The 26743-nt window shown below is 47.6% G+C and overlaps 1 protein-coding gene across 1 annotated transcript in view; it reads left to right on the top strand.

The window, feature by feature from the left end:
• The window catches only part of LOC120044165 (trinucleotide repeat-containing gene 6C protein-like), a 70396-nt gene that overhangs the window by 34483 nt on the left and 9170 nt on the right, over positions 1 to 26743 (top strand). Inside the window, exons 5-17 of the mRNA XM_038988750.1 lie at positions 14061 to 16730; positions 20244 to 20444; positions 21246 to 21493; positions 21775 to 21832; positions 22009 to 22160; positions 22529 to 22702; positions 23158 to 23292; positions 23685 to 23804; positions 24053 to 24136; positions 24509 to 24755; positions 25362 to 25526; positions 25898 to 26074; positions 26362 to 26511. Coding sequence (XP_038844678.1) covers positions 14061 to 16730; positions 20244 to 20444; positions 21246 to 21493; positions 21775 to 21832; positions 22009 to 22160; positions 22529 to 22702; positions 23158 to 23292; positions 23685 to 23804; positions 24053 to 24136; positions 24509 to 24755; positions 25362 to 25526; positions 25898 to 26074; positions 26362 to 26511 — 4581 coding nt within the window. The remainder of the gene's footprint in view (positions 1 to 14060; positions 16731 to 20243; positions 20445 to 21245; positions 21494 to 21774; positions 21833 to 22008; positions 22161 to 22528; positions 22703 to 23157; positions 23293 to 23684; positions 23805 to 24052; positions 24137 to 24508; positions 24756 to 25361; positions 25527 to 25897; positions 26075 to 26361; positions 26512 to 26743) is intronic.

Genomic DNA, 26743 nt, shown 5'->3' with positions numbered 1-26743 from the left:
CATTGTGCGCCACTCAGGAGCCATGACCAATATAAACTCAGCAAAAAAAGAATCGTAATCTCACTGTCAACTGCGTTTTATTTTCAGCGAACTTAACGTGTAAATATTTGTATGAACATAAGATTCAACAACTGAGACATAAACTGAACAAGTTCCACAGACATGTGACTAACAGAAATAGAATGTGTCCCTAAACAAAGGGGGAGTCAAAATCAAAAGTAACAGTCAGTATCTGGTGTGGCCACCAGCTGCATTAAATACTGCAGTGCATCTCCTCCTCTGATCATTTGTCTTCTGTAGCTCCTTGAAAATCAGCCAACATGCTAAATAATGCATGTAAACACTCCTATTGAATATGCATTCACCTGTATTGTGAATAGGCATAGGCCACATCATGATTTACCCAAATTATCAATAGAGATACAAAAATAAAAACTTGCACCCCTTGGGATACCGAGGACCGAGTTTTGGAAACGCTGGATTATGCATACATGGCTGTCTCTGAAAACTCTAAAGATGCCCAACAGAGCAGTAGCTGAGTTTATCTGTCTGGATCAAGTGTCATTCTGGGACTTTGGCTAACATGCCTTTTTTTGATGTGGTATCGTGAATGAATCGAGTATTGTGATACTAAACCTGGTATCGGTATTGAAGTCAAAATTCTGGTATCGTGACAACACTACCGCCTAAGTTTTTTTGTCCAAACAGTAAAAAAAATAAAAAAGATTTGCAAATAATGTTCGGAATGGAAAAACCTTTTCAGTGTAAACTAAAACAAAATCGAAGGTAAACCCAAAAGATAATGGAACTATGGAACAAAATAAAAGCTAGACAGTCAGGGAGAATCTAAAATGTAAAAATGATGCCTTCAGGAGTATTTTTGTTATGGCATGAGGCCCCCATTGATTTTGTTATAATGTTAAGTCACTCCAATTAGCGTAAACCATGGCAAAATGTGTAGAATTGCAGGAAATGTGCTTTAAAATTGCACATTTTTCTCTCAGCACCATGGCTAAATGTGTAGAATTGCAGGAGATTAGCGTTAAAAACTGCTAAATCTTAACTCCGACACCTGGCAAAATGTTTAGAAATGCAGGCAGTTGGCATTAAAACGGTTACATTTAGTCACTGTGGCCAACAGGAGGGCCTCTAAATGTTTTGTTTGGCCACGCCCACCACCTAAGCCCCATTTTGATCCGGAAAAAACTGGTCTGTATGTAGTGTTTCAAACGTTCAGTGATTCAGCAGGTCAGCTATTTGATAGTTTGTAGTCGAGATACATTTCCTGTTAAGATTTCATGTTTGTCCATTTCCTTTTTCTGAAAATGTAACATTTTTGGCACTTGTTTTTCTTGTTTTTGCTGGTTAGCGGGAGTCTCTGACGGAGTTCTGTTATGTGTTAGTACTGTCTGAAGAGCTTTGAGTTGTGCTGACCAGAGCTATTTCCTGTAATGGTGGAGCTATGAAGACCTGGCAGGGTCTGAGTGGGACTGATCTGGCACAGATAAAGAGGGGGAGCAGGGTAGAGAAGGAAAGAGGGAGATAAGGGGAAATAATTGTTGAGAGGGAAGAATAGAGGGAGAGAGTGCAGGTCAGAGAGGTGGACTGAGAGGTGTTTTTATTTATTTTTAGTGGTATTGTGTGTTGTCCTGTAAACTCTTGCAATGTTATGCCTCTTGGCCAGATTGTTATTGTAAATGACAATTGTTTCTCAATTGACTTATCTGGTTAAATAAAGACGTAATAGGGAGTTGATGAGAGCGAAGTGGGGGGGGGGGGCGGAGAGCAAGGAAATCTGAGTGAAATGGGAGGGCGAGAGGCCCAGGTCTGTGGGCTGGGTTGACTCATGACTTACGGTAAAAGCTCATGATTCACTTCACTCCTTTGGCAGACTTCTTTGCTCACTCACGCGCTCTCTGTCTCTCTTTCTCAGAGCTGCTGGGATAGGCCAGGGAGACACTGTAGGCCGCAAGATGGTGCTGGACCAGCATACAGCTCTATCTCCTCTGACACGCTACACTACAGTACAGACACGTAGCATACAGTCGTACAGCTCATATGCATGCTCCCTCCCACCCGCTCTCTCTTTAACACATACATACATATAGCCATGCATTTTGTCACCTGTTGCATGTGTTTATGATGGTACTGAGGATGACCACTGGCTACTGGCCTTCTACAGACACATCAGGCTCCATTAGTGCAGCTCTGAGCCCACACTACAGGTTCTAGAGAGAGGTCCACTATTTCCCATGTCTGTCTCTGTCTGCCGTAGCCCTTTACACTCATAGACATTGGAATGCAGTGGCATGTACAGTAACATGTACAGTATACATGACGTCAGAGGTCAGGGTCTCCACTTCACAGCTCTGTAGGGGTTTTGACTGACAGAAGTTCTGAACTTGAGCACCGCGCACCGCCCCATCCCTCCCGCATTTTTTTGTTCTCTGAGTAAATAAAGAGGACTCGATGTACAGTATTTTTGAAAGATGAGACATTAAGGATTATAATAAATACTGCTTTGATGTCATACAAGCAAGCCAAACACCCGGGAGTCTAAATGTGCACTTCACATTTTCATATCATAAAACGAATGGATATACAGTGTCAACACATTTCCATGTCCTAAAACTAACGGTATACAGTGTCAACATTTATGATCATTGTATTTGATGTACTGTTACAAGATGACATGGCGTTATACCCTGGGTTGTGCTGGACACAATGAGCCTGTGTTTGTTGTATTGAGGAGAACATTTGCCACAGACCACACATCTCAATACACTTATGTTCACCAACATTACGATCTGCTTCTCTACGTAACCAACAACTGTAATTGTGTGATGGCGGGGATGCAGGCCTGTATTCCAAACAGAACACCAAGTGTGCTTGCCCTAGTTCCTCAACAGCACAGCTAGGAGAGCAACAAAAAGGTGCATTTTTTAAGAAGACTCTTCTTTCAGTCATAAAAGTGCATTGAAATGACTTACTGTGCAGACTTTACAGAGGCGTGGTCTCTTGGAGACACTAGTTTGACCTCTCACTTAAACCTTGTCATTTTTTTTGTCTTATGTTGCACCTACCCCAAATTATCAACAAATGCGGCAAAAAGAACAGTCAATGTAAAATGCACATAAATACGGCTGTGAGGGTAATTGAATAACCCTGTAACTGACAGTTATGGATGAAGACCGTCATGAACATAAAATAACCGTCAGAACCATTTAAATAGGCCTACAATCATGTTGGGGGAAAAATATTTAAGATTAACTTTAATGTAGATCAACTTGGCTTAATAGCGGGACTATTTACTAATGACTATAAGCAATTGTTTTGCTAACTTAGTCTATTAAACTGTCTACGTCTCCTCTTTCCGACGGTTGTTTGATGCTCCAGCGCTAGTGTTTTTCTAGCCTACACTGCACATTTTCATTCCTTTCGGAAAGCCTATGGTACGCCTAGGTTTTTTAATATGTTTTAAGGAAGGGAGAAATATTTGCTCTTGACTGATATACTGGTGGCTTTGATTGCCGGGTCCTTTTACAGGGGTGTGTGTGTGTGTGTGTGTGTGTGTGTGTGTGTGAGTTTGCTGATTCTCTCTACTGGCCTATATGTCCATTCAGAAAGTTTGCTGAAGTAGCCTGTCTGGAATCCATCTAATAAGAATCAAATGCTCATGTCATGATTTAATCTTGTAAAAGGCCTATTTTCAGTAGCTTAGGATCCATTATTTCTCTCATTGTGGTGGTCTTCTCTTAATATTTATAAGTAATAACCTAAATAATAATAATGAAATGCCAGGATAATAATGAAGTGTATTGGCTTGTTCCAGATATGTTTATTAATTAAGAAGCATATCCATGTACAAACAGAATTGTGACCTCCCCTTTTTACATAGGGCTTTTTAGGCCTAAGACAACAGTAACATTGAAACAAAATGGACACGCAAACCAGTAACGTAGTGTATCGAAACACTGAAATTGCACATTTCTTTTGAGTCTGATTGCCTGTGTGTTAAATTGTCACATTTTGGTATTGACAGTCTGACATTTCTTAATTGGAATAGTAGACTTATATTTAGAGGTAATAATAACTTGAATAATAATAAAGGAAATGCTATTGATGATAAAGTGTAATGATAATAGTGAAGTTGCAGAGAAAAGACACGGGTTTCTTTTGAGTCTATGCTCCAATCCTGGTTGACTTGGCAGATTACCCTAACCTCAACTTCCAACACCGTCACAGCCCTACACAAAATCAGCGGTGTAATGTTTGGATTCCGTCTTGTCAGGTGAACAGTTGTCCTCACTTTTAGACGAATCATTTTCCCATAATCTCCATACGGTTTCCTTTTGATTGCTACCATGGTTATGCATTTGCTTTCCATATTTCTTCTGTAAGAAACATTTGAAATGTAGCCCTATCCATACAGGCCAATTCCCACAAGTGTATGTACAGGGTTAAATATCCCCTGTTGAAGCAGTGTGTCACCCACTCAATGTATTGATTTTACAGTATTACCCCTCACCCTATAGGGCAGCACATGCGCCAGGCTGTGGTTGTGCCGGATGTTACTTAACGGCCCATACGGAGTGCTACGCGGTCTCGTAACCAGATCCCATCCCGCTTCTGTTTCTCGCTCTCACACTCTCTCTACCTACCGCTCTTTCACTCTACCTACAGTGCATTCGGAAAGTATTCATACTCCTTGACTTTTCACGCATTTTGTTATGTTACAACCTTATTCTAAAATTGATTAAATAAAAATAAATCATACATTTAGTCACACTACCCCGTAATGACAAAACGAAAACAGGTTTCAAAGAAATTTCTGAAATGTATTAAAAATAAATATACCTTATTTACATAAGTACAGTGCATATCAGAGAAACATGGTTGAAGGAATTGTCTGTAGAGCTCCGAGACAGGATTGTGTCGAGGCACAGATCTGGGGAAGGGTACCAAAACATATCTGTAGCATTTGAAGTTCCCAAAGAACACAGTGGCCTCCTCATTATTAAATTGAAGAAGTTTTGAACCACCAATACTATTCCTAGAGCTGGCCGCCTAGTCAAACTGAGCAATCGGGGGAGAAGGGCCTTTGTCAGGGAAGTGACCAAGAACCAGATGGTCACTGACAGAGCTCCAGAGATCCTCTGTGGAGATGGGAGAACCATCCAGAAGGACAACCATCTCTGCAGCACTCCACCAATCAGGCCTTAATGATAGAGGGGCCAGACAGAAGCCACTCAGTAAAAGGCACATGACAGCCCGCTTGGAGTTTGCCAAAAGGCACCTAAAGGACTCTCAGACCATGAGAAACTAGATTCTCTGGTCTGATGAAACCAAGATTGAACTCCTTGGTCTGAATGCAAAGCGTCACATCTGAAGGAAACCTGGCACCATCCCTACGGTGAAGCATGGTGGTGGCAGCATCATCCTGTGGGGATGTTTTTCAGCGGCAGGGACATAGAGACTAGTCAGGATCGACGGAAAGATGAACGGAGGAAAGTACAAAGATCCTTGATTAAAAACCTGCTCCAGAGCGCTCAGGACCTCAGACTGCGGCGATGGTTCACCTTCCAACAGGACAACAACCCTAAGCACACAACCAAGACAATGCAGGAGTGGCTTCGGGACAAGTCTCTGAATGTCCTTGAGTGGCCCAGCCAGAGACCGGACTTGAACCAGATTGAAAATCTCTGGAGAGACCTGAAAATAGCTGTGCAGCATTGTGCCCCATCCAAACTGACAGAGCTTGAGAAGATCTGCAGAGAAGAATGGGAGAAACTCACCAAATACATGTGTGCCAAGCTTGTAGCGTCATACCGAAGACTCAAGGCTGTAATCGCTGCCAACGGTGCTTCAACAAGGTACTGAGTAAAGGGTCTGAATACTTACACTACCGTTCAAAAGTTTGGGGTCACTTAGAAATGTCCTTGTTTTCTATGAATACATACATACATGAATAGGAAATATAGTCAAGCCATTGACAAGGTTATAAATAATGATTTCTAATTGAAATAATAATAATTGTGTCCTTCAAACTTTGCTTTCGTCAAAGAATCCTCCATTTGCAGCTTTTACAGCCTTGCAGACCTTTGGCATTCTAGTTGTAAATTTGTTGAGGTAATCTGAAGAGATTTCACCCCATACTTCCTGAAGCACCTCCCAGAAGTTTGATTGGCTTGATGGGCACTTCTACGCACCATACCGTCAAGCTGCTCCCACAACAGCTCAATAGAGTTGAGTTCCGGTGCCTGCTTGCCACTTCGTTATAGACAGAATACCAGCTGAGTGCTTCTTCCCTAAATAGTTATTGCATAGTTTGGAGCTGTGCTTTGGGTCATTGTCCTGTTATAGGAGGAAATTGGCTCCAATTAAGCTCCATCCACAGGGTATGGCATGGCGTTGCAAAATGGAGTGACAGCCTTCCTTTTTCAAGATCCATTTAACCCTGTACAAATCTCCCACTTTACCACCACCAAAGCACCCCCAGACCATCACATTGCCTCCACCATGCTTGATGGATGGCGTCAAGCACTCCTCCAGCATCTTTTCATTTTTTCCTCCTCTCACGAATGTTCTTCTTTGTGATCCGAACACCTCAAACTTAGATTTGTCTGTCCATAACACTTTTTCCCCAATCTTCCTCTTGCCAGTGTGTCTGTGTTCTTTTGCACATCTTAATCTTTTCTTTTTATGGCTTTTTCTTTTCAACTCTGCCTAGAAGGCCAGCATCCCAGAGTCGCCTCTTCACTGTTGACGTTGAGACTAGTGTTTTGCGGGTACTATTTAATGAAGCTGCCAGTTGAGGACTTGTGAGGCATCTGTTTCTCAAACTAGACACTCTAATCTACTTGTCCTCTTGCTCAGTTGTGCACCAGGGCCTCCCACTCCTCTTTCTATTCTGGTTAGAGCCAGTTTGCGCTGTTCTGTGAAGGGAGTAGTACACAACGTTGTACTTGATCTTCAGTTTTTTGGCAATTTCTCGCATGGAATAGCCTTCATTTCTCAGAACAAGACTAGACTGACGAGTTTCAGAAGACAGGTCTTTGTTTCTAGCCATTCTGAGCCTGTAATCAAACCCACAAATTCTGATGCTCCAGATTCTCAACTAGTCTAAAGAAGGCCAGTTGTATTGCTTCTTTAATCAGCACAACAGTTTTCAGCTGTGCTAACATAATTTCAAAAGGGTTTTCTAATGATCAATTAGCCTTTTAAACTGATACACTTGGATTAGCTAACACAACGTGCCATTGGAACATAAGAGTTGCTGATAATGGGCCTCTCTACGCCTATGTAGATATTCCATTAAAAATCTGCTGTTTCCGGCAACAATGGTCATTTACAACTTTAACAATGTCTACACTGTATTTCTGATTAATTTGATGTTATTTTAATGGACAAATTTGATTTTCTTTCAATAACAAGGACATTTGTAAGTGACCCCAAACTTTTGAACGGTGGTGTATGTAAATATGATATTTCAGTTAACTTTTTTATAAGTTAGCAAAAATGTTAAAGACAATATACGTTTTTGCTTGGTCATTATCGGGAATTGTCTGTAGATTGATGAGGGAAAAAACGATTTATTCCATTTTAGAATAAGGCTGAACGTACTAAAATCGAGGGATCATATTTGAGCATGTTTGTTACAGCAGGAAAATAGTCCTGCAGCAACAGGAAATGTGGATTATAATTAATGCACATTTTCGTAGCGGTTGATCCATTTTTCGTAGGGGAAATTTCTGTGGAAATTACAAACTTCTGAAGCCATTTTAAACCTCAAAAACAATACACATTTGAAATGTTCTGCATTGCAGGAAAAGTTGTCCTGCAACAGGGTGATCAAATTAAGATCCTACATCTGTAGTTGGCTTTTATGAGGGCGTTTTGCATTGCTTTTTAAAGTATGGCTGTGTCCTCATAACAGCATTCATAGAAGTGTTACCTTTAGCATTAGGGTTGTTGTGCATTAACGCCTCTGCACTAAGCTCCATCCCAATGATACTAGATACAGTTCTACAGTGTAGGAGTCATCTACCAGATTCTTATTTTATCCAGAGCAAGCTGAAACCACTGCATAACACTGGAAACTGTAGGACCCCAGCGATAGACTGCCATCCTAGTGTCTGTCTGTTGTTGTCTCCCTCTCTCGTTGAGCTGAGGACCCAGCCTGTCTTCTCTGTGGCCCAATGCCCGCCAGTGGTGTCGCCAGATTGTGTCCTGTCGCATTTACGTCACGTCGTCACACACACGCAACAGGAGAACAGGGACACGGTGGAGGTTGTTGTGTAAGACCTTCTCTGTCTTCCCTCACACTGCCCCCTCCCCTCTGCCCGTCTAAACTTTTTGTAACAGTACAGTGACGGGCTCCACACACACACACACACACACACACACACACACACACACACACACACACACTACTTGCACGGTGGGTACTTTATTATTAGACGACCTGTGCCACCTGGGGCTTAGTCAATAGTCATTTGTCTCAGCACTTCTTCAGATTTCTATCTATAAATTGCACTCCACTGAATCTATTAGAACAGGTATGGTCAATAATACGAGAGTCGGTGGCCTTGAACAAACTGAGACAAACATCCAGCTATCTCTATTTCATAGTAGTCAAAGCAATACAAGGACATCCCTGCTGTATGTAATGCTGCCATTTTCTGCTATCAGTTATTTACCCAAATGCCAGTTTGTTGTTATGGTAATCTCCGTGTTTGCATGGCCTGCTTTGCTTTGTTTTCGTCTCAGACCCAATGTTTGTTCCTCTTCTATAATCAAGATGATGTTCAATAAAGTCTGCCACTCGAAGTTGCAGCTTTTCTGAGTTACATCTGCTAATAGCATACTGGGCTTGTGCCTTACTCAGGGTGAGTGTGTTGACAGGACATACTGGGCTTGTGCCTTACTCAGGGTGAGTGTGTTGACAGGACATACTGGGCTTGTGCCTTACTCAGGGTGAGTGTGTTGACAGGACAGCACACAATTGAGTTGCGCATGTTTTCATCTGATATTGTTTCTCTATGGGCCAATAGTCATCAGACTGTAGGCTAGACTAATCATGGGAATGGTAGAGGAGGTTTGAGGGTGGGGGTGCAGCAGTGTGTGTGTGTGTGTATGGTAAGTAATAGTGTGTGTCGTTTGTCTGGTTGGAAGGATTGAAAGAGCAGCCATCTTTCTCTCTACAAGCCTCTCCACTCCTGCCCCCGGGGGTCTTCATTATGCCTGGACCAACCCAGCTGAGACCTGACTAACACATCCATCTCTTCACTCTCTCTTCCACTCTTTCTCTCCTTCACCTTTTCTCATTCTCTGTGCTGACTGGGACTAGCCAGCTCTCCTGCTCTCACTTTCTTTCACACTCTCCCTCTCCTTATCTCCCTCACTTTCACACGCTCTCCCTCTCCTTATCTCCCTCACTTTCACACTCTCTCTCCCTCTCCTTATCTCCCTCACTTTCACATGCTCTCCCTCTCCTTATCTCCCTCACTTTCACACTCTCTTCCTCTCCTCCCTCACTTTCACACACTCTCCCTCTCCTTATCTCCCTCACTTTCACACGCTCTCCCTCTCCTTATCTCCCTCACTTTCACACGCTCTCCCTCTCCTTATCTCCCTCACTTTCACACGCTCTCCCTCTCCTTATCTCCCTCACTTTCACATGCTCTCCCTCTCCTTATCTCCCTCACTTTCACACGCTCTCCCTCTCCTTATCTCCCTCACTTTCACACGCTCTCCCTCTCCTTATCTCCCTCACTTTCACACGCTCTCCCTCTCCTTATCTCCCTCACTTTCACACGCTCTCCCTCCCCTTATCTCCCTCACTTTCACACGCTCTCCCTCTCCTTATCTCCCTCACTTTCACACGCTCTCCCTCTCCTTATCTCCCTCACTTTCACACGCTCTCCCTCTCCTTATCTCCCTCACTTTCACACGCTCTCCCTCTCCTTATCTCCCTCACTTTCACACGCTCTCCCTCTCCTCATCTCCCTCACTTTCACACTCTCTCACCCTACAAACCCAACTTGTTGAAACAAAACGAAAGGAAAAACTACTAAACAAAAACCTTAACCACAACAGCAATGTCTAGGCTGAGATTGCAATTCACCATCCGTCCGCGTTTCTGGGAAACAGCAGCGGAGGTAGTGGATTAGAGGTTTGGGTAAGCGCCATCCAGACAGTTTGTATGAAGGGCATTATTTATACACAAAGCACCAATCAGAGGGGCATTGATGACCTCACTGCACGTTGACACACACACCACACACACACACGGTGGAAAAGACTGGGGCCTGGGTTTCCACATAAGGAACCACTGTTCTTCTGGTGGGACTTTGAAGTATTGTGTGTTGGAGCAGTAGAGGCTCGTTTGTAAACAATACCCACCTTCAGTTAGCATAGGAGCTGCTGCTGTTACTGCTTCTCTTTTGCAAGCCTCTAGCTAGCGCCCGATAGCGGCCTGCCTCTAGCTAGCGCCCGATAGCGGCCTGCCTCTAGCTAGCGGCCTGCCTCTAGCTAGCGCCCGATAGCGGCCTGCCTCTAGCTAGCGCCCGATAGCAGCCTGCACCTCCTCTTTAGCTCTCTTTTTCTCTCACCCCTCCTCACTGCTGTCTCTCTACCTAATTTTCTCTCTTCTCCTTGCCACGCTTTCCCTTTCCTCCCCTCCCTCTATCTCTCTCCCTCGCTCCGTCACTCCAGACCACACTGTGTAAAGACAGACGTTTAGCTCTTCTTGGCCTCCTGCCCACCTCCATGTGAGCTTCATTTCATGTGTTTATGCTGTTTTCCATGCAGCCAATGCTGTTTTCCATGCAGCCATTGAAGTGGTGGTGTTTCTCCGGGCCAAACTGGGGCTGTTTTGTGTTCCAGGGAGCTGCTCTGGTATGTGCTGTGTAGCCCCACTGCAGACTAGTCTGTCTCTGTTTGGGACGTCACACAACAGCAGTTTTTGCGTCAACTGCCAGCATACTATAGGAAATCATTTTGAAAGGGCGAGGGGTGTGTGTGTGGTGTGTGTGTGGTGTGTTTGTGTGTGTGCGTGTGTGTGTGTGTGTGTGTGTGTGTGTGTGTGTGTGTGTGTGTGTGTGTGTGTGTGTGTGTGTGTGTGTGTGTGTGTGTGTGTGTGTGTGTGATGTGTATATGTATCTGGATGCATATGTGCATAGAATGTGTCTCTGCATACCTGCATGTGTCTGGATGTGTTTTATTGTCTGAGTGTGCGGGTGACCATTGTGGCCAGGCTGTGCTCAATGTAAATGGAGTGGTCCTGGCTAAATATTTAGTGACTCCAAAAGCATGGGAGGGAGGGAGCAAAAAGGAATCTCCCTTTTGTTTAGTTTTCTCTCTCGTGAGCGGATTGAGTGCACAATGAAATGCTCTCGGCTTTAACCATAACCCTCTACGCCTGCCCCTACTCTCTCTGAGAGAGAGAGAATATCCTCTCTCCATGGATAGGAATAGAGTTATAAATATAGCCAGAGAGAAAGAGAGAGGGGCAGGATGGCTCTAGCCAAGCCAAAGCAGGCTGGAACAGAGCAGAGCAGAGGGGGAGGGTGTGTGTCTCTCATGCCGCGAGAGCTCGCAGCTTCTTGGCAGTATTTCAAAAATGAGCCTCTGAAAGCCCTGGCGAGCCGAGCAGACATATTGAGACTAGAGACACACGGGGATGGCCGCCTGCGCCGCCACCACTTCGCTCCCAACGTAGCGCCCGCTCACCATGGTCGGAAGGTACCTCTCCTCAGGTATTGTTCCTGCTTTTCGCCCGTGATCCCCCCTCTCTTTCTCTTTATTCGCTGGGCGTCTTTCACTGCGTTGTGCATTGTAGTGCACGATTGCCTTTAAATGCATGCAAGTACTAAGATAAGTCCGATTTTGCAACAGAAAACATCCAGCAGCGACAGATGGCATTCTGATGAATATCTTCATGAGGATAGTTTTAGTGTGTTTTTTCAGAGGAGCCAGCGTGCTGCAGGAAGAGAGAGAGAAACGGATACAGACTGTAGCTCTGAGCCTTTTTGGCTCTGGTTCAGATTTGATAAAATGGCGTCCTGTACTACACCACAGAAACCACACCGCTGTGTCTGAGACACTGCCCTTTTCTCCCCCTCTCTCTCTGTTTCTCCCATTCTGTTATAATCATTGGAAGAAGCCTAAGCTCTGCAGAGAGAGAGTGAGAGACAGACAGACAGCCAAAGCTTGCACACAAACGGCATCTCTCCCCATTTAAAGGTCAGACAAAAGCAGAGGCTGTGTGTGTGCAGAGGTCCGCTCCGCTCACACATGCATGTGGAGGCACAGCAAAAACAAGGAGGGAACTGACGCGCGGCAGAGTGATTACCACGGCAGCGCATCTAGAGCAGCTGCTGCTTTTGGACTGACTCACTTCTTATGCACCAAGCTGCTTCAGGGGATAGTTCTAGAACTGTTGTTACCCAAGCCTCTCTCAGCAGTGGTGTTTCTTTATTGGAAGAGAGAGAAATCCTACTGTTTGAAGAGTAGAGGCAGTATAGAGGTTTGATTGGACTGGGAGGCAATCTTCTGTACAGCAGGGGTGCAACGTTACAAAACATTCAGATATAAATGTTGTATTGTGTAGATTAGGTACTTGTGTTTGTCATGTACCGGCATCATTGTGAAGTGTTTCATCTAATTGAATACACTCCAGGGCAGAGTGGTTATCAGTCAAGCCAAATGTTTGTGAACCTGGTGACAGGACCAGACTGAGGCTGATCTGCAGGAGTCAGGGGTCAAGGGTTAGGACTGAGGATGGGCGTCTTCGGATCTGCCAGTGGACTCCACCTAGGCTCCCACTTTATTCCAAGATGGCTGCAACTAGGGTAAAGCTGTTGCGATTACTAGGCTTGGGCGATATACCGTGAATACCATATACCGGGGTATTTCGAAATATACAGAATAAACAAAACTCCCACAGCAGTCAACATTTCAACCAGGGTTGGACAGTAGACAGATTTTCTTACATCATACTGTACCATACCGGGGTATACGATATTACCAGAAGTGCACACAAGGGGGAACTATTTAGGTATCAAAATAATTACACACAAAATAATTTCGGCAACAGGGTTCTTCATCCAGGAGGGGTTTGAATGTCTCTGCTGTAACCAAGAAGCTTGATCTTAACATCGAGCAACTTAGCTAACAAGTTAGCAAACCAAATGACATCTTATAGTTATACTTAACTTATAGTTAGTTATAAGCAGTGGCGTATTCGTACCGAACTGTTCTGTACGGGGACCTCGGTTCGGTCACCACTGTGAACCTGAAATGAATACAGAAAACCAATAAAAACACTAGCCTATGCCTACACTGAGTTGTATGCCATCGCCTCGTGAGTAAATGGCATAGGCTAGTGTTTTTATTGGTTTTCTGTATTCATTTCAGGTTCACAGTGGTGACCGAACCGAGGAGCTGAATAAACATTGTAGGCTATTAGTACAGCCTATGCGCACGTTGTAATCAAAATTCAAATTTTAACTCGCTGATTTCAAACTATCCTTTTGTGAGGCGCAGCTGGGAACTGTGTAGATGGGAACTGTGTAGATGGGAACTGTGTAGATGGGAACTGTGTAGATGGGAACTGTGTAGATGGGAACTGTGTAGATGGGAACTGTGTAGATGGGGACTGGTGGGATCCATAAGCCAGAATTGAAGGATCCTCCATCATCGGTTAAATCTCCAGTTTGGGAACATACACTACCGGTCAAAAGTTTTCCAACACTTACTCATTCAAGGGTTTTTCTTTATTTTTACTAATTTCTACATTGTAAAATTATAGTGAAGACATCAAAACTATGAAATAACACATATGGAATCATGTAGTAACCAAAAAAGTGTTAAACAAATGAAAATATATGTTAAATTTGAGATTCTTCAAAATAGCCACCCTTTGCCTTGATGACAGCTTTGCACACTCTTGGCATATGTTTAGATGCCAACTGTTGTCATGTTATCTTCTAGGTATGATGACATAATAACCTTTCCCTTTCTCCCTCTCTTTCTCTCCATCCTCTCTCATCCAACAGAGCTGCCCCCACAGAGTGGCCTGGGAGCCCATTATGAGAATCCCCACTGGGGACACCAGTCAGCCAATCGGAGTGCCACTTCCGCCTCAGCGTCGGTCAATCACAGTGGCTGGGATACAGTGATCATCGACGAGAGCGACACCGAGGCCTGGCCCTCCATTTCCCGCAGCAGCCAGAGCCAGGGCCCTGCTGGAGGATGCCCCTCGGACACTGACCCTGTTGGTCCGGCCAGCAGCAGCAGCAGTATGAGCATGGCCACGGGGGCCAACGGCCAGACAGGCCACTTTCCTGCCAACTACCCCAGCAGCAAAGGAACCAGCTCTGGGCCCGGCAGCTCAGCCAATCACCCCGGGGCAGGCATGGTCGGCATGGCCTCCAGCCAAGGAGCAGCCAATCGGGGCTGGGGATCTGGTCCCGGTCCCTCCCCCCACGGCCCTCCTCAGTCCTCCTCTGTCGGAGGTGGGGAGGGGAAGAGTGATGGCCCAATGGGAGGAGGAGGAGGCAGGGGTTGGGGCTCCTCTTCCTCCACCACCTCCAACTTTAACTTGAACCTGAACCCCAATGCCAACCCCTCGGCCTGGCCCGTTCTGGGGCACGACGGGGGCGGAGGAGCGGGGGAAAGCAGCTCAGGGGGAGCCAACCCCAATCAACCCCCTTCTTCTCAACCCCCTCCAAACCTCTGCAACCCGCCAGGCACCTCTCACGCCCAGGGGAACGGCAACAGAGGAGGAACCATGGTGGGCGGCACAAACGGCAACCTTCCGGTAGGGGGAGGCGACACCTGGGGAGAATCATCTGAGCCACACCCATCCTCGTCCACGAATGTGTCTTTCAGCTCAGAACCTCAGAACCTTAACACTGACGGACCAAATCATACTAGCAAGCAACAGGAGCCCCCTATCCACAGCATGTCCGGCTGGAGTGGCCCCTCCGGGGGAATGGGCTCCCTGGGCCGGCCTCCTCCTGGAGCTTCGCAGCTGGTCAACGGAGAGGATGGCAGCTCCGTCTGGGGCAACAATGGAGACTCCAAGTCAGTCGCCTCCTCCGCGGAGCCTTCGGGCTGGGACTCTGGGGCCGGGGGCTGGGGGAGCCATGGAAGCAGTGGTGGTGGAACCTCTGGAGGCTGGGGAGGCCAGAGCAGCGGAGATGCCTGGGGGAAGCAGCATTCTGGCGAGGTCCAGGGGGGCTGGGATGCCCCCAGCTCTCCTCCCCAGCAGGCCAGCTCCTGGAGCGCCCGAGCCCCTAGCACCACGGTGGCCAGCGAGGGCAGCAGCGAGGGCATGGACGGAGCGGGACACTCCCGCCGACAGGACCGGTCGTCCAGGGATGAGCCTGCCTCCCTGCTCCCAGCCCCTGACCTGGACCCCAGGGTGCTGTGCAACACAGGCTGGGGCCAAACCCCCGTCCGCCAGCACACGTCCTGGGACATGGAGGAGGCGGCACGCACCCAACGAAAGGCAGATGCTGCCGGGACGGACTCTTGGGGAGGCTCCGTCCCCAACACTCCCACCGAGCCAGCCCAAGGGCCCTCCAACCCCAGCCACGGCCCCCCTCATCGGGCTGACCCCAAGAGCGAGGGTCCCGGGCCTGGTCCTCAGGCTGCCCCTGGCTGGGGTGGCTCCATGCCTCCAGCCAGCCAACCCGGCTCTGGCTGGGGCGAGCCACCGAGCAGCAAGAATCCCCCCAACGGTCCTGGGGGCTGGGGGAACCCCCCACCAGGAGGCCCCGGGTCAGGCCCCAACATGCCCAAAGCTGGGAACCAGTCCTGGGGAGCTCCAGAGGAGAAGTCCCCAAGCTGGGATGATTCCCACGGCAAGGCCCCCAAGCCCCAGGGCTGGGGAGATGGGCCGAAGCCGCCCCACAGCGGCTGGGGCAACAGCGCTGGAGGAGGGGGCAATGGAGGAGGAGGAGACTGGAGAGAGCCTGCAGATGGCAAGAAGAACAGTCCCACCATCAACCCTCCCTGGGAGGGAGAAGGAGCAGGAGGCTGGAAAGAGAGCAACCGAGGCTGGGGGAAACCTGGTCCGGGGATGGGGGGAAATGTTGGTGGAGGCTGGGGAGAGCCAGCGATGGCCCAGCAGCGCCCAAGTGGCCCTGCCCAAGGATGGGGCGGCAAGCCCCAGGAGAGCTCCAACGGCAACAGCGGAGGAGTTAGAGGAGGGAGCATGGGCGGGGCAGGAGGTGGAGAAGGGAGCATGGGATCCTGGGGAGGCCCTGGCCCCGTGAAGCCCAGTGTATCAGGCCGGGAGGGCAACGGGGGAGGAGGGAGCAAGCAGGACCCCTCAGGAGGAGAGCCCACAGGGTGGGAGGAACCTTCCCCACCCTCCATCCGACGCAAGATGGAGATTGATGACGGCACCTCGGCTTGGGGCGACCCGGGCGCCTACAACAAGACGGTCAACCTCTGGGACAAGAACAACCCTGAGGGAGGAGGGCCACCCAAAGGTAGACCCCCAGGGAACGCCCCCGCATGCCCCCCTGGAAACAACAACCACCCACCACATCACCCTCCCCACCATCCTCACACCTACCACGGCCCCCCACCACCCCTCCAGAGCCATGGGGGCCACAACCCCCAGGGCCCAGGCCAGAACAGTGGGCCCATGGACCCAGCCATGCCTCACCAGACTGCGCCTCCACCACACAGCAGACCACCCCTCATGGGTCCAGGTGAGAAGACATACTCTATGAATGGATGGCTTATAGTGTTACTGTGATTGTGTCCTTGATAATCTTGTCTTTTGACAATGCCATCTAGCTTTTAGATCAGGAGTCTTATGAAGTTGTGAAGCATCTTGCAATGTTGGGTTTACGTTTTGTACATGTAGTCATGGGAGGAGAACAATGTTGGGCTTACGTTTTGTACATGCAGTCATGGGAGGAGAACAATGTTGGGTTTACGTTTTGTACATGTAGTCATGGGAGGAGAACAGTGTTGGGCTTACGTTTTGTACATGTAGTCATGGGAGGAGAACAGTGTTGGGCTTACGTTTTGTACATGTAGTCATGGGAGGAGAACAGTGTTGGGCTTACGTTTTGTACATGTAGTCATGGGAGGAGAACAGTGTTGGGCTTACGTTTTGTACATGTAGTCATGGGAGGAGAACAGTGTTGGGCTTACGTTTTGTACATGTAGTCATGGGAGGAGAACAGTGTTGGGCTTACGTTTTGTACATGTAGTCATGGGAGGAGAACAGTGTTGGGCTTACGTTTTGTACATGTAGTCATGGGAGGAGAACAGTGTTGGGCTTACGTTTTGTACATGTAGTCATGGGAGGAGAACAGTGTTGGGCTTACGTTTTGTACATGTAGTCATGGGAGGAGAACAGTGTTGGGCTTACGTTTTGTACATGTAGTCATGGGAGGAGAACAGTGTTGGGCTTACGTTTTGTACATGTAGTCATGGGAGGAGAACAGTGTTGGGCTTACGTTTTGTACATGTAGTCATGGGAGGAGAACAGTGTTGGGCTTACGTTTTGTACATGTAGTCATGGGAGGAGAACAGTGTTGGGCTTACGTTTTGTACATGTAGTCATGGGAGGAGAACAGTGTTGGGCTTACGTTTTGTACATGTAGTCATGGGAGGAGAACAGTGTTGGGCTTACGTTTTGTACATGTAGTCATGGGAGGAGAACAGTGTTGGGCTTACGTTTTGTACATGTAGTCATGGGAGGAGAACAGTGTTGGGCTTACGTTTTGTACATGTAGTCATGGGAGGAGAACAGTGTTGGGCTTACGTTTTGTACATGTAGTCATGGGAGGAGAACAGTGTCGGGCTTACGTTTTGTACATGTAGTCATGGGAGGAGAACAGTGTTGGGTTTACGTTTTGTACATGTAGTCATGGGAGGAGAACAGTGTTGGGCTTACGTTTTGTACATGTAGTCATGGGAGGAGAACAGTGTTGGGCTTACGTTTTGTACATGTAGTCATGGGAGGAGAACAGTGTTGTGCTTACGTTTTGTACATGTAGTCATGGGAGGAGAACAGTGTTGGGCTTACGTTTTGTAAATGTAGTCATGGGAGGAGAACAGTGTTGGGCTTACGTTTTGTACATGTAGTCATGGGAGGAGAACAGTGTTGGGCTTACGTTTTGTACATGTAGTCATGGGAGGAGAACAGTGTTGGGCTTACGTTTTGTACATGTAGTCATGGGAGGAGAACAGTGTTGGGCTTACGTTTTGTACATGTAGTCATGGGAGGAGAACAGTGTCGGGCTTACGTTTTGTACATGTAGTCATGGGAGGAGAACAGTGTTGGGCTTACGTTTTGTACATGTAGTCATGGGAGGAGAACAGTGTTGGGCTTACGTTTTGTACATGTAGTCATGGGAGGAGAACAGTGTTGGGCTTACGTTTTGTACATGTAGTCATGGGAGGAGAACAGTGTCGGGCTTACGTTTTGTACATGTAGTCATGGGAGGAGAACAGTGTCGGGTTTACGTTTTGTACATGTAGTCATGGGAGGAGAACAGTGTTGGGCTTACGTTTTGTACATGTAGTCATGGGAGGAGAACAGTGTTGGGGGTTTTACTCAAACCTAACAGGCAGAATGAATTCACTGTGCCAGGCCTGATAAAGATTAGTCGTTTTGTTAAAAAGCGGAAGCTTAAAACCGTTGTCACAGTTCAATCAACTGTTATTATACTGTGAACACACAAGAACAAGGAAATAGTTGTGTGTTCTACCTATGACTTAACACAAATCCTGTTAGGTGGCGCACAGCGAACACATGCTTGGCTCCAAAACGTTGATCCGTTTAAAGGTAAAACCTCGCCTCTTAGATTTCCATCTAAATGAAGAACCAAATTGGCGAAAGCGATGCCAGCCCGCCCTGGCCCCACCCCCTATACTTCTCTGAAGCTCACTCTCCTCTGATTTCACAACAACAACACGGGCGCCCCCATCTGTGTGCGTAACTGTGGCAACCTCACGTGGGCACACGTGGCGGAGGAAGCCCAAGAATGCTGTTTACTAACCCGGCTTGTGAAAATAGCGATTGGAGCCACAAAACGTTTGAGCTGTGGAGGAAGTGTGTGATTATAGGAGTAACCACCATCTGTCAGTAGTTAGAGGAGGCGAGAGGAGTAGGAGGGGGGAGAGAGTGAGAGTTTAGACCCTCTGCTGGTTCTGGCTTGTCACTGCCCCATATGCTGCTCTTTTATGCACCACAATCAACCATGCAACAAAATAATACAATACAAGTTTTGTGTCCATACAGTATACACTGAAATATGTCTTTAGTTTCCTTCACTCCTTTCCCACATGACCCTGATACTTAAAATGACAAGCTATTGATTTCTTTAACGTCAGTGGTCATGAAGGAAAGGAGATGAGGAGATAATCATAACTGATAGAGTGAAATCTGATCCAGGAAGTAGACCTCTTGGAGCGATAGACAAACTGGCACAGGCAGAGATGGGGCTGCCTGACTCTCAGCCAGGCCAACTGGTTACTACAGAGAGGGCCAAGAGTTAAACTGCCTCCTCTGTCCTAGCCTGGCCAAGGTCTAGCCTGTCCTGCTTAAAGAGGCATTGTAGAAACCAGGAAAAGAAAGGTTAGGAATGGTACATTTTAGCAATATGATTTTCTTAGATTGTTTTTGTTACATTGTAACTGTTTAAACTTAGATTTAGAACAAGGATGCACACAATGTTGAAATTGACAATACATGCATTTTGTTAGGTGTATGAATGGCAGTCCAGGGGTTTCTCCTGTAGGATCAAATATTTTTCACATGCGCTGAACACAACAGGTGTAGGTAGACCTTACCGTGAAATGCTTACTTACAAGCGCTTAACCAACAATGCAGTTTTAAGAAAATAAGAGTTTAGTAACTATTTTCTGAAGAAAAATAAATAAAAAGTAACAATAACAAGGCTATATACAGCGGGTACCAGTACCGAGTCAATGTGTGGGAGTACCGTAATTGAGGTAATATGTACATGTAGGTAGGGGTAACGTGACTATGCATAGATAATAAACAGGGGGAGGGGGGAGCCATTTGATGAATTGTTCAGCCGTCTCATGGCTTGGGGGTAGAAACTGATGAGGAGCCTTTTGGACCTGTAGCATGAGAACAAAATTGACCTACGGTTCCAGAGCAAGAGTTTGTTTTGGGTCTGTTGTTCTCTGTACTGTTATCCAATCCATGTGTGCCCTTATCAAAGTCATCCTGTTCCTAGGCTGGGGGGAGCCTTCCAGTGCCCACCCCAAACCAGAGCCCTCCTGGGGGGAGCCTTCTCCCCCTCCGGTCAGCGTGGACAACGGGACCTCCGCCTGGGGGAAACCCACCGGGAGCCATGGGGGCTGGGGTGTGGGTGACAACAGCCCCGAACCCTACAGACGGGGTAACCCACCCCTTGGATCTGCACCTTGCAAACCAGGTGAGAAGGACTCTAGTACTTTTTACAGATTAGATCAGATTTTTCCTGATTAAGCGAAATTGATGATATTTTTACTAGGGCTGGGACCTCATGATATTACAAAATGTTTTACATTTTAGTCGTTTAGCAGACGCTCTTATCCAAAGCAACTTACAGTAACAGTTAGGTTTAAGTGCCTTGATCAAGGGCACGTCAACAGATTTTGCACCTAGTCGGCTAAAGGATTCAAACCAACGACCTCAAGGATTCAAACTAACGACCTGCAGCCTACGCAAGGTAGCCTGGACCGCTAGGCTTCCTGCAGGCTACAATGCGTGCTGATAGAATCATGGGAATCGCAATACATATCCTATGTGTAATACGAATTGATAATGTGATTTTATTGCGTTTCGATGTTCGAGACATATTGCTCACCATATGTCTGCTGCAGAGGAACAAGAAAGCCATGAGAAAACAAGTTTTGAAGTCATGGAAATATAATTGCTGAAAACAAATTGACTCCCTATTTAGTATGCAGCTACACTGACCTCTGGTGGCAGGCTGAATACACATTCTTACCAGTGCATGGCTGTGCTATACTAAAAGGAGTCTAAATCAACTGGCAATTCAAATACCCCACTGTCAGAACCAATACAAATACCCCACTGTCAGAACCAATACAAATACACCACTGTCAGAACCAATACAAATATATTATCTCATAATCAGTGGCAGCTGGTGACTTAAAACGTTGTGGAGGATGATGGATAAAAATGAATTTGAAAAGATAGTAACAAAACACTTCGTTCTCTCCGTCTGCAGCCCCCAAATCTATGCAAGACGGCTGGGGTGGCGGCGTAGGTGGCGGTGGGGGGGAGGACATGGGTTTGTCTGGGGGCCAGTGGGACCCTGACGACGGGGACATGTGGAGCAGCCAGGCCTCCCAGGAGAGCAACTCCTGGGGCAACAGACCCAGGAAGGGCCCACCCAAGGGGAAGATTCCGGGCAAGCAGGAGGAAGCCTGGATCATGAATCGCCTGATCAAGCAGCTGACAGACATGGGCTTCCCTGTGAGTGCTGCTACCTGCTACTACCTCTGGGGTCAAACTCCACACTGATGTAATCTGTATACATAGAAATCTGATAATATAACATGCCATTTAGCAGACACTTTAATACAACAGTGAATGCATACATTTTGGTAGCCCCCGCGGGAATCCCGCCTTCCTGGCGTGGCTAGCTCCATGTTCCTACCAACTGAGCCACACAGGACCACACGTAGACATGCATGTTTGTGAGATATTTCTGCTGACAGCCGTTCCTTTGTGTGTGTGTGTGTGTGTGTGTCCAGAGAGATCCAGCCGAGGAGGCTCTGAAGAGGAACAACATGAACCTGGACCAGGCCATGAGTAAGTCTCTTCTCCCAGTCCTCAATACACTCTGTTAACTCCTTGTTCCCGATGCACTCCATATCACTGTCACTGACTGTATCAGTGTTGGTCATATCCCTGTGTTCTTTCTCTCTTTCTTTCTGTCTCTCACTGCTCTCTTTTTGTCACTACTCTCGGGACTCTGTCTCTCTCAGGTGCTCTGTTGGAGAAGAAGACGGAGCTGGACAGGCGGGGGATCGGCATGTCCGACTACAACAACTATCTGATCAACAAGGGACCAATGGGTTGCCGGCCTCCCCTCCACTCCAAAGAGTCCTCCTCAGATCGCTCCCCTTTCCTCGACAAGGTAATGACCCCTGACCCCCTCCCCAACATCACACACTCCTATATTGTCCATGGGTTCTTCAATGAGAATATGCTGTATAGCCAGGGCAGACATATTATTCTGGGGAACCATGGAAAATAGCTTATCAAGGAAATCAGGGGGAAAAAAGTTTTTTAAAAAGCCAAAATGATTTTCAAAAATGAACAGTATAATACTGTACATCAATCACACTGTTGTGTAAGTCACTCAATAGTGTGTTTGTTCCATTCTTCGCTAGTTATGAGGGGACCGTTTCTGTTCTGTGCCGGGCAAGGTTCATTTTCTATGTATCCACCCATTGAGAGTGTAATGGTGACGCTCTCCCTCTGTGGCTGTCTGTGTGGGCGCAGGACGGTGTTGGTAGCCTGGTGGAGGACGTCCTCACCTCCTCACCGTTTATGCCTTGTTCCCCCGGCCCCCTCGGCCTGAAACTCCCCTCCCTGCCCAGCACTGCCCTGCCTCTATCCAGCCAGGGCCTGGGTGGCCCACAGGGCCTAGCCATGCAAAACTTGAACAACAGACAGGTAGGCAGCACACTGTCTACGGCTATGTGGGGTTTAGACAGCAGACAGGCAACAGACAGGTAGGCAGCACACTGTCTACGGCTATGTGGGGTTTAGACAGCAGACAGGCAACAGACAGGTGCCATAAGCAGAATTGGGGGTAATGTGGAGTTGAATGACAGACTGCTAGGAAAAGATAGGAGTGTGAGAAGAGGAAGGACTGGTTGGCATACTGATAGGCAGAGAGGGAGATGGATGGACGGACGGACTGGCAGGGGACAGACAGAGCTAGAGGTTTGGGTTTTGTCTAGCCTGTTAAATCTTGTTGGACTTTTTATGAATCTAAATCAAAGTTTATTGGTCACGTGGCTGTAAACGGTTCAGAGACATGCAGACTTGCAGTTCTTCCTCAACAGTGCAGAATAGTGGGTCCCTATCATCATGCTGTTCCACCCTCGTTTCCACCTCCCTCCCAGATGCAGAGTGGAATGTTGGGCAGTAGCGGTGCAGCACAAGCCCGGGCCATGCAGCAGCCTCCTCAGCCGTCAGTGCCGCCTCTCGGCTCCCAGCCTAGTCTACGCGCTCAAGTGCCTCAGTTTCTCTCCCCTCAGGTACACACACACACACACAACATGGACCAGGGTTGTATTCATTATGGGAAAACTGTGTAAAACAGTTTTCAAAGGACAGCGAACGTGAGAGGTTGTTATTAGACAAGTCCAGGTTGGGAGGGATCCTTGTTAGGATTCATTGTCTTGTATTTAGTGCCTAATGAATACGACCTGGGGAATACCACACACCTCTCAGCCCCCTCCAAGTATCTCCCCTCACTCATTCACACACACACAAACACACTTGCACTCATATATAGAATCACACACACATTTTTCAGCTCCCCTCAGCATAGTTTACGTGCATAAGCGCCTCAGTCCTGTCCACCGTTTTTTCTCGTACTTAGTTTATGGTTTCTAAAACCGTATCTTTTGGTCTCTCTCTTGTCTAGGTTCAAGCACAGCTCTTACAATTTGCAGCAAAAAACATTGGTCTGAATCCTGCACTTTTAACCTCACCAATAAACCCTCAACATATGACCCTTTTGAACCAACTATACCAGCTGCAACTGGTGAGTCCTCTTCTGGTCTCCTCTCAGTTTACTTTAGGACTCCTCCATATAAAACACTATGCAGATACACTCTGTACACACTTATATCATACCCTTCTCCACTGCCTCGTTGCCTTAGAGATGGGAAAAACCCTTGGCTTTTGACTGATCGCATTCTGGAGCAACTAGAAAATGGTGTGTGTGTGCACGTGCATATTTATGTACATATGTGTCTGTGGATTTGTGTGTAAAAGTGTATTCCTCTGCAGGCGTACCAGCGTTTACAAATTCAGCAGCAGATGTTGCAGGCGCAGCGTAATGTTTCTGCTCCCATCCGACAGCAAGAGCAGCACGTGAGTGTCCCTCTGTGTCCCTCCCTCTCAAATACAGCCCACTAGTTTCACCCATCTCTGCCTTTCATATCTACTGATCCTGAACCCGGCCATGCCTCATACTGGGGTAAAACCCAAATGTTTTACACCCCCTCTGCTATAGTAGAATGGTATGTGCTTTGCAGACATACCTGGGTTCCTAGCCTGGTGAATTTGAGATAACCTGGGTGGTTAATCCTTAGTAGAAGCAGATGTTGTATGTATAAGGGGCTATACTTGCCATTCTCTCCAGCAACTGTCCCATTGACATTTTTCCTGTGGTCTCTGCTGGCTCACAGATAAACTGACCACCAGCTTTGTGTTTCTCTCCGATGTCACTTCCTCTTCCTGCAGGTTGCACGTACAATCAATAACATGCAGCAGCAGATCCAACAGCACCAGAGACAGCTGGCCCAGGCCCTGCTGATGAAGCAGCAGCAGCAGCAGACCCTCGGCTCCCTCTCCTCCTCCGGCCTGCACCACGGCCAAGGCAAATCAGCCCTGGACTTGTTCCCAGGCCACCCCCAGGCTCCGGGCCTACCCGACCTGCAGACCAAAGAGCAGCAGTCGTCCCCCAACTCCTACAGCCCCTACCCTCTCTGTGAGTGTGAACTCTGTTCCACAATGTGCACAACATATAGTAGTTCCACTGTGCTTCTGTTTGCTCTTTGGGCTCTTGTCAATTTGGGAGAGTTGTTGACGTAACAGGGGCTTTATAAATACATTTGATTGATTGATAGCAGGACTGGGAATGTCATCATTGTTACAGGTCCAAGACCTGTGTGTGCCCTTTCTGTGCTAAACAGATCATCTTTCTGGTCAATATCTGTCTGTGTTCAAATACAGCTGTTGGGACTTGCTCAGTGTCTAACAGATATCCTGTGGCAAAGGCATTACGATTGATTGGATTTATATAAAGAACCATAGCAACAAAGTGCAAAACAAGAAACGAGTGATTCATCCTTAATGCTTTATTGACTTGTCTTGTCTGGTGTTACCTCCCTGCCTGTCTCCCTCTCTGCCTGTCTCCCTCTCTGCCTGTCTCCCTCTCTGCCTGTCTCCCTCTCTGCCTGTCTCCCTCTCTGCCTGTCTCCCTCTCTGCCTGTCTCCCTCTCTGCCTGTCTCCCTCTCTGCCTGTCTCCCTCTCTCTCTGCCCCCCCCCCCCCCCCCCCCCCCATCTCCCTGCCTCTCTCTCCCCATCTCCCAGCTGGACTGAATCCTAACATGAATGTAACCTGCATAGAGGTGGGAGGCCTGTCCATGAAGGAGCTTCCCCAGCCCCAGTCTCGCCTCTCCCAGTGGACACACCCCAACTCCATGGACAGCCTCTCTGGAGGTTCATCCTCTCTGGAGCCCAACCTGAACAAGCACGGTACAAACTGTTGACACCATTGCCCAATGTTGGGACAATAAAGATTTATTGAACTCTACTGAGCTGGACTGAGTAGAACTGGGGAATATGAAAGGACCATGGTGTATGACACTCAGTTGGCAGCTTCAGAATGTAGTTTTCCAAGTGGAACCTTGTAATTTCCATCTCAATGCTACTATATGTTCTAGGAAAGGGAAGGGAGATACCCGGTCAGTTGTACAACTGAATGCATTCAACTGAAATGTGTCTTTCGCATTTAACCCAACCCCTCCTGTATTGGTTTCTATTAAACTTGACTAAGTATTCCATTCTCTAGTTCTAATTTATATTCTACTTAACCAACTTCCTGGTTCCCCTCTTGTCTCTGGCAGGTTCCAACCTGGGCCCCCCCGGGAAGCCCCCCCAAATGGAGGATGGGTACAGCCCCTACGGCATGATGCCTGGCTCCGAGTCCCCCACCAACCCCCTGGTGCCCCCAGACAGCTGGAGCCAGGGCAAGAGCCCCAACGACAAGATGGTCAACGGCGCCAACATCACCTGGCCTCCAGGTCAGTTAGTTGGCTAGTTAGACTGGGATGGTGGAAAACAGTCCTGGACAGCTACAGTGACTGCTTACTGTCCAGCCAAAAACCAATTCACCTAATATGATGATCATGGGACTGATGTAGCCAAATGAGTTCTGTTTTCAAGTGAATTTATCAGAAGGGTTTAGTTTCATTGCAAGCACCACATTTAGTATTTTTTTATTTTGTACATTACTAAACCAGGTAATCATATAAATGAATGAGAGGAATGACAATTGTAATACTTCCTGTACCATCACTTCCTCCTCCAGAGTTCTGCCCGGGCGTGCCCTGGAAGGGCCTGCAGAACATCGACCCGGAGAACGACCCCAACATGACCCCGGGGAGCGTTCCCAGTGGCCCCACCATCAACACCAACATCCAGGACGTCAACCGCTACCTGCAAAGAGACCGCAGCGGAGGTGAGGACGGAGGACGAGGGAAGCAGAAAGGGAGATGAGGGTGGAGAAGGAAGGGAGAGAGGAACAGGGGAGGTGAGAGACAGGGGTGGAGAGGGACGGGGGAGCTAGGGGTGGAGAGGGACGGGGGAGCTAGGGGTGGAGAGGGACGGGGGAGCTAGGGGTGGAGAGGGACGGGGGAGCTAGGGGTGGAGAGGGACGGGGGAGCTAGGGGTGGAGAGGGACGGGGGAGCTA

Source organism: Salvelinus namaycush, chromosome 3 (genome assembly GCF_016432855.1).
Source record: "Salvelinus namaycush isolate Seneca chromosome 3, SaNama_1.0, whole genome shotgun sequence".
Classification (NCBI taxonomy): domain Eukaryota; kingdom Metazoa; phylum Chordata; class Actinopteri; order Salmoniformes; family Salmonidae; genus Salvelinus; species Salvelinus namaycush.
This window is presented reverse-complemented; position numbering and strand designations above follow the sequence as displayed.